The sequence below is a fragment of the Nicotiana attenuata genome, unplaced genomic scaffold (assembly GCF_001879085.1).
Source record: "Nicotiana attenuata strain UT unplaced genomic scaffold, NIATTr2, whole genome shotgun sequence".
Lineage (NCBI taxonomy): Eukaryota > Viridiplantae > Streptophyta > Magnoliopsida > Solanales > Solanaceae > Nicotiana > Nicotiana attenuata.
In genome coordinates, this window is record NW_017680622.1 from 5197 (window position 1) to 13017 (window position 7821).

The 7821-nt window shown below is 38.5% G+C and overlaps 1 protein-coding gene across 1 annotated transcript; it reads left to right on the top strand.

The window, feature by feature from the left end:
• The first annotated feature begins 3740 nt into the window (after positions 1 to 3740).
• On the top strand, positions 3741 to 6219 carry LOC109221869 (probable LRR receptor-like serine/threonine-protein kinase At3g47570). The gene is made up of 2 exons (XM_019386302.1): positions 3741 to 4404; positions 4691 to 6219. The coding sequence occupies exons 1-2, from the start codon at positions 3741 to 3743 to the stop codon at positions 6217 to 6219; spliced, it is 2193 nt and encodes a 730-aa protein (XP_019241847.1).
• Positions 6220 to 7821: the final 1602 nt, after the last annotated feature.

The following is a 7821-nucleotide window of genomic DNA, read 5'->3' on the forward strand; positions in this document are numbered from 1 at the left end:
ATACCCACTAGCAAGAACAACACAACAATTTATTCATCTCTATTTTTTTTTTTCAATTTTCGCTAGTGGTGTATTATTTTACAAAACAAGTGCACATTTCTTCCTTTTATTGGTTCCACTCAAAAGCCACCCAACACTTAGTTCCTTCTTACTTCTTTTAGCGTTCAGCTCACAATTAAAGTGCTTTAAGCGGAAAAAGGGATCAAAACAATGTCAATTAAGAATATAAAGGGTATAGGCTTGTAATGTGGGTGCCAAATAAAAGTCTATAGGCTCAAAAAGGGTTGACTAGGGATAAATTTTATTTGTGGTAAGCAATTAAGCTCAAAAAGATCAAAGAAAGCCTAAAATCATTTTTCAAACCGAGCATCACCTAAAATTTTGCTTCGACTCACAAACCGGGAAAGTTCTAGACACAAGTACAATACATGGACTACACAAAAACCTCACCACACATGGCATATGACTCATTCCAGATTAACTCATCGAGACACTCCATTATGAGCATTCAAGTCAGTGACAAACATACAAATTAAGGCACTTTAGTGAAATTCAACCAATAAGACTAAGCGTTACACTCTAGTGTCTGTTGTGTTCAGGTGTGTCAACGCTATAGGTTCTCTTTTGATTCTCCAGCTCGTAGCCCATTAAACCTAATCTACAAATCAAAAAGAAAACAAAACAAATAAAAAAACTACCGATACCCGGTTCAAGCTAAACCCTTGAAAAAGAACCGTGGCCCAAAGAAAAACCAAGGGATACTACTTAACTATTCTAAAAAGAAAAAAAATCTCTTTGGTGTTTTTAATCGGACTTTATCCCTCAAGAAAATTTTCCAAAAGATCCATCGTCAGGAAAATTCCGAACTTTTTCTAAAAAAAAAAATTTCATTTTTTTTCGTTTTATTTTTTATATTTTTTTAACACAAATAACTACACTAAGAAAAAGTACTACAAGAAATCTAGGATAGCATAGAAAATCACCCAGACAATCTCCTCACCCCACACTTAAAATTGTGCAATGTCCTCAATGCACTGAAAATAACAAGAGGTTAAAAGAAACTCCCTGGTAGGCCAAAGGCCGAAGAATTAGCAGCTCACGGGATACTCAGACTTCTCCCAGGTACAGTCCTTTGTGCGGGCACCCCACACTAAGTTCTAACCATATGGCTCACTTTTGCACACTTCCTGTGGCTTTGCTCCCTATGCTCAAAATCCTACAAAATAAAATAACACTACAAAAATAATAAAAATAATAAAATAGACATAAATAAAAGAAAGCAGTAAAGTTGGGTTGCCTCCCAACAAGCGCCTAATTTAACGTCGCGGCACGACGTGAACCACTTTTTCCTCCACCTCGAACATATGAATTGTACCCCTAACATGGCATCCAGTCTGCGATGCTCCAGTGGTGGGGCTACAATGATAACCAGGCCAAGTAATAATTTTTTCACTCTGCACTTCTTGGCCTTTAGATAGGGAATATAATTTTTGCTTTCTGGCACAACAAATTCAAGAATATAGGCACTCTCATCCTCACTCTTTGACTCCCTCATAGGCTCAGATGGCTTGATTAGTATCTCACTATCTAAACACAATGTAGAAAAATGATTGGAATGAGGTTTATTGCGCCCTAACTCATGAATTTTACTACTATTTACATCCCCATCTTTACACACACTCAAGTCTCCCAAAGTAATGTTATCTACTCCCTCACATGACTCTAGAGCACTCTTCTCAATATTGGCATCCTCAAGAAAAACATGGTCTAGTGATTGGTATTCTCGTTTTAGCTCCTCAATTTGGTCTAGAAGATTTTTTTCAGCTTCATACAACTCATTATTAATTTGTTAGGCGTTACAGGCATCAACCTTTGTGCTCAAATCTGCATCTAAGTTATGTACAGCCAAGCAAAAATTATCAATTTTATGTACAAGTTCATCTCTCTCCTTAGACCAATCATTCACCAACGTTGTTAGAAGACAACGTCGTTCCGCATATTCGCCTAATCGAGAATATACGTCCCAATACCAACCCTTACTCCCATATTCAAATTCAGACCTCCCAGATGTCATGTTGAGAGAACTAGAAACACACTATGAGAAAAGTCAAATAGTTATAAAATTAAAATATTTACAAAAAGAGAAGAAAAAAAAACTTGTAAAGATAAAAGTAAAAGTCTAATTTAGAAAAATAGTTAATTTCTAAGTCCCCGGCAACGGCGCCAAAAACTTGTTGCGGCCAAACGCACTCACGCAAGTGCACGTGATCGTCAAGTAATAAAGTAGTGAGTAGAGTATCGTTCCCACGAGGACTTGTGATTAACTATTAACTAAATTAGACTATCCTAATTATCTAAACAAGAATTAAACCTAGAAGTATTTGATTCTAAACTAATTAAGTAAAGAAATATAAATAATGAACTTTGAAAAGAGGAAGAGCAGATTTTTATGTTATCAATGTAATGGAAACGATCTAAAGATGAAACCCGATGAATTCGAACCTCCACGGCGGCTCTGTGTCAAAAGTATGTCCAACTTGCCTCTTGCCTCTCTTTTTCTTGCACTAAACTATGAAAACCTCGATGCATAATCCTTGGGTGAGATTAACTTTATATAGGTTAAGTGAAATTTCCTCCAGACTTCCAATTTTACCCCTGACAAGTCTTTTCCGGAACTGGGACTAGCGCGAACGCGCTACTGCTCGCGCTAGAGGTCGCACTAGTTGACTGACATTCTACCTCCCACATCTGGACTAGCGCGATCGTGCTACTGCTCGCGCTAGTCCGGGCCTTTATTTCCTCGATTTTTTTGTCTAGTCTCCGCGCACACTCAGCCCCGAGGGGTATTTCTTGCTCCAAAGTAGCTCCAATCTCAACTTTAAGGCATCACATAGGCTCCTCGTCCTGCAATATGTAAAATTCACAATTAGAGCCCATCTTTCATCATTTTAACCATATTATGACATTGGAACATAATCAAGCGGGAGCATAAACAATCGCCAAAATTACCTAGATCTAGCCTATTCTCATAGGACATTCTCATTTTCTATATTTATAGATTCAATTAATTATAACAATATTATTGTTGTGTTCTTGAGGTTCATTGGTCTCTCTTTCCAAATGAGCACCATCACATTTGGTTATAAGATTAGTGGACGACTCCTTTCTGGGTCAAACACTAGCACTTAAATTTCTTTATTTGGTTTTCCATCCTTGCTTATATAATCCCATCATGATATTAAACTACAATAGAATAAGTGCTAATGTCAAAACCTCCTAAAAAGATATTTTAAAAATCGTGAAGACTCAAAAAGGAGATCGCATGGCTTTTTAAAGTCTCAAAACCACATGTTACTAGCCATACCATGTTCCTACTAATTTCTGCACTTATGAAGAAAGCCTTCACATTTTTTCTCTTAACATTCTTGTTGCTTTACTATGTTATGGCTAGTTCAGCCATGACTCATACCAACATTACCACTGATCAATTAGCTCTTCTTTCTTTAAAATCCCAAATTATATCAGATCCTTCTCATTTCTTGGATGAAAGTTGGTCGCGCGCTACTCCTGTTTGCCATTAGGTTGGAGTCACTTGTGGTTTTCACCATCACAGAGTTAAGTCGTTGAATCTTTTCAACCTGGCTCTTACGGGCATAATTCCACAAGATTTTGGAAACCTCACATTTATTGTTTCTCTTGACTTGGGAAGCAACAATTTCTATGCAAAATTTCCTCAAGAAATGACACGTTTGTGTCGGCTTAAGTTTCTTGATTTAAGTTTCAACAACTTCGGAGAAGAGGTTCCTGTCTGGTTTGGGTTTTTACATCGACTTCAATTTCTAAGTCTTTGGAATAATAGTTTCATTGGATCTATTCCCTCTTCATTTGCTAACATTTCCACACTTGAATCCCTCGACTTTAGATCCAATTCCATAGAGGGCCAGATACCAAAAGAGATTGGAAACCTTAAAAACTTGAGGTTATTAGGATTGACTAAAAACAAGCTCACAGGTTCCATCCCTGTGTCACTCTTGAATGCCACAAGGTTGGAGACGTTAAGAATCTCTCGCAATTTCCTTCAAGGAAACATCCCAGAAGGGATCGACAATCTTCACAACTTGAACCTTTTGGCCATAGAAAATAATTGGCTTACAGGTTCTATACCTATGTCAGTTTCCAACATTTCTAAACCTGAAGTGATTGCATTTACAAACAATAGCTTATCAGGAAGTCTTCTCAATGGTTTATGCAATGGTCTTCCATTACTCAAAGAGCTTTATCTTTCCACAAACAAGCTTTGTGGTCATATGCCTACAAGCTTGTCAAATTGTTCAGAACTTCAAATATTGTCTTTATCAGAAAATGAATTTGATGGACCAATTCATAGTGAAATTGGAAGTCTACGTAATTTGTAGATTAGCAACTTAACCAACATGCCGTATCTAGAACTTACTTATAATATGTTTACTGGTGCGTATTCAAAGTGATAGAAAAAAATACAACTTAAACTCATTAGTAATAATCCTTCTTTCTTCATGTGTTTCCAGGTGAAATACCCAAATAGATAAGTAATCTCGTTGATTTGGAGGTATTTGATATTGAGTTTAATAGATTTAGTGGTTCACTTTCAATGGAGATCTCAACATATCAAGGTTGAGAGAAGTTGATCTTTTGGCCAACAATCTATCAGGAACTCTACCATCAAACATATGTTCTGTCTTACCTAACATCGAAAGACTTTATCTTGGTAAATTAACCAATCTTGTTGGGTCTATTCCTCATTCTATCTCCAATTGTTCGAAGCTTACTCTTCTCGAGCTTTCTCAAAACAAGCTCACAGGCTTGATTCCCAATTCTCTTGGATCTTTGACTCATCTACAGACCCTAAACTTGGAGGGAAACAATTTAATGAGCGACTCATCGTTAAGATTCCTGACTTCCTTAACAAACTGTAGAGATTTAACATTTCCTTCTGTATCTTTGAACCCACTAAAAGGCATGCTTCCACTTTCCGTAGGTAACCTTTCGACATCTCTTACAAAACTTTTGGCCAGGGGTTGCAAAATTAAAGGGAGAATTCCAAATGAAGTTGGAAACATAAGCAGCTTAATATACCTTGATCTTTCTACTAATGACTTGGTTGGATCAATTCCCACATCGATTGGCAACTTGATAAACCTTCAGGGTATCACCTTGAGTAACAACAAACTTACAGAAATAATTGTAGATAATATATGTAAATTTCACCGTTTGAGTGTTATTTACTCGGGTCAAAATCAGCTTTCAGGATCACTTCCTAATTGTTTAGGGAACGTTACTTCCCTTAGGGAGATATATTTGGGTTCCAATAAATTGAGTTCCAATATACCAGCAAGCTTAGGTAACCTTAAGGATCTAATGGTTCTTGACTTATCATCAAACAACATGGATGGTTCTTTACCTTCAGAAATTGGAAATCTAAAGGCTGTAATACAGATGGATTTGTCAATGAATCAATTTACAAATGGCATTCCTAGAGAAATTGGAGGCTTGCAAAATCTGGTGAACCTTTCTTTCAGACACAACAGGTTGCAAGGATCTATACCTGACTCAATGAGCAACATGGTAGGTTTAGAATTCCTAGACCTTTCTCATAATAATATATCAGGAACCATTCCCAAGTCTCTTGAGAAACTTCAATACCTAAAGTATTTCAATGTCTCTTATAACATGTTGTATGGTGAAATCCCCTCTGGGGGTCCTTTCAAGAACCTCTCAAGTCAGTTTTTTCTCTTCAAGGAAGCATTATGTGGTTCGACAAGATTTAGTGTCCCGCCATGCCCCACTTCTGCAAAGCATAGATCAAATAGGAAAAAAATGCTAGTTCTATTTCTTCTACTGGGAATTGCACTGGTATTTGTTCCTATCACCTTTGTGCTTGTATGGATAAGGTATAGAGGAGGTAAAAGAGCTCCTCAACAAGCTGATTCATTGTCTATTGCAACAAGACGAAGAATTTCATATTATGAACTGCTCCAAGCAACTGATGCGCTTAGCGAGAGCAATCTTATTGGTTCTGGGAGTTTTGGCTCTGTCTACAGAGGCATACTCGGAAGTGGGACTCCTATTGCAGTTAAGGTGTTCAATCTTCAATTGGAAGCGGCATTCAAGAGTTTTGATACAGAATGTGAAGTTTTGCGCAACCTTCGCCATAGGAATCTCACAAAAGTCAATCACTAGTTGTTCCAACCTTGATTTTAAGGCTCCAGTACTCTAGTACATGCCCAATGGAAGCCTCGATAAGTGGTTGTATTCACACAACTACTTCTTAGACATCATGCAGAGACTGAACATAATGATAGACGTGGCATGTGCATTGGAATATCTCCACCATAAGTGCTTATCGCCTGTGATTCATTGTGAACTAAATCCTAGTAATGTCTTGCTGGATGAGAATATGGTAGCCCACCTAAGCGACTTTGGTATTTCAAAACTTCTTGGTGAAGATGAGAGTGATTTATACACTAAAACCTTAGCAACATTTGGTTATATTGCACCGGGTACATCTTTTTTTTATGCTTCTGACATTGATTTTCCTTTCCTTTTTCCACCAATATAAATGTTAACACTTTAAATTTGTTTGAGCATAGAGTATGGACGAGATGGATTGGTATCAACAAAATATGATGTCTATAGTTACAGGGAGAAAGCCTAATGATGAATTGTTCGATGAAAATCTTAGCTTGAAGCAATGGGTGAGTTATTCACTCCCAGAGGCAACAGTGGATGTTGTAGATGCCAACTTAGTAACACCACAGGATAATCACTTAAACAAGAAGCTAGATTGTGTGGCATCAATCAAGAAAGTTGTATTGGGTGATACCCTTTTTTGCTTGAGCCCGACCGGGTTGGGTCCGGTCCGGAGCAAGTCGGGGCCATCGAACCCGACCTGGATGCAAGGTAGAACGACGGCCACGTCTACAACCGAGGTCGAGTCATTTCGAGACCGTTACAGAGCTCGATAGGAGTCACCACCGGATGGAGAAACACACAAGGTCGGAAGCCGGACTCGTAACGGATAACCAAGCGTCGCCGGATATCTCGCCCAAACGTGATTTTCTCAACCACTTCAGGCCATTAAGGCGTAATTACAGGGATCCACGATGTAATCAATTTACCTACCTTATTTTTACCCTTAATCAGAATGTATAAAAGGGGATCTCTCTAAATTCTTGTAGATCATCAAGCACAATTGTTCTAAGCAATATTATATTCTGCGATTATTTACTTTAACAGCAATTGTTGAGTCTTTATCTTTATTTTCCTCAACCTAAAAACCTTTTGTATCTTTTAGTTCACGGATCCTTAAAACTCCATATAAATTCAATTGTTATCCGGATTCGAGGGTAAACAGTTTGGCGCCCACCGTGGGGCTAAGGATATTGGTGAGCTCTTTGATACTCTTTCTTGACGCATCACAATACGCTGGTTCTTTGCAAAAGAGTCCATCTTACATTCAAATTACCAACTCATAGAATGGCACAATCAATTAACAACGAACTTGAACAGCAGACAGGAAACAATGGAATGCCCGGGCTCGAAAACCCGATAGATGCCGGTTCCCGGATGGCGCTCAACACTGATCAGGCCTCCGGATCATCGCATAGCGTCCGGGGAGAGGACGATTCGAGGGCCCAGGCAGTCGGCGAAGAGACTATCAACCTTAAAATGATTTTTGACATGCTGCAAGCCCAGCAATCGGCTATAGCTCAGCTCCAGAGCCGGGTCCAGGAGCCTGTCAGGTCCGAGGAGGCTCCCCGTGCAGCTGCAATCATCAATCCA

Coding starts and splice junctions, on each gene's coding strand:
- LOC109221869 (XM_019386302.1), top strand. CDS start 3,741: ATGACACGTTTGTGTCGGCTTAAGTTTCTTGATTTAAGTTTCAACAAC. Junction 4,405..4,690: donor TAGTGAAATTGGAAGTCTAC/GTAATTTGTAGA, acceptor ACAATCTATCAG/GAACTCTACCATCAAACATA.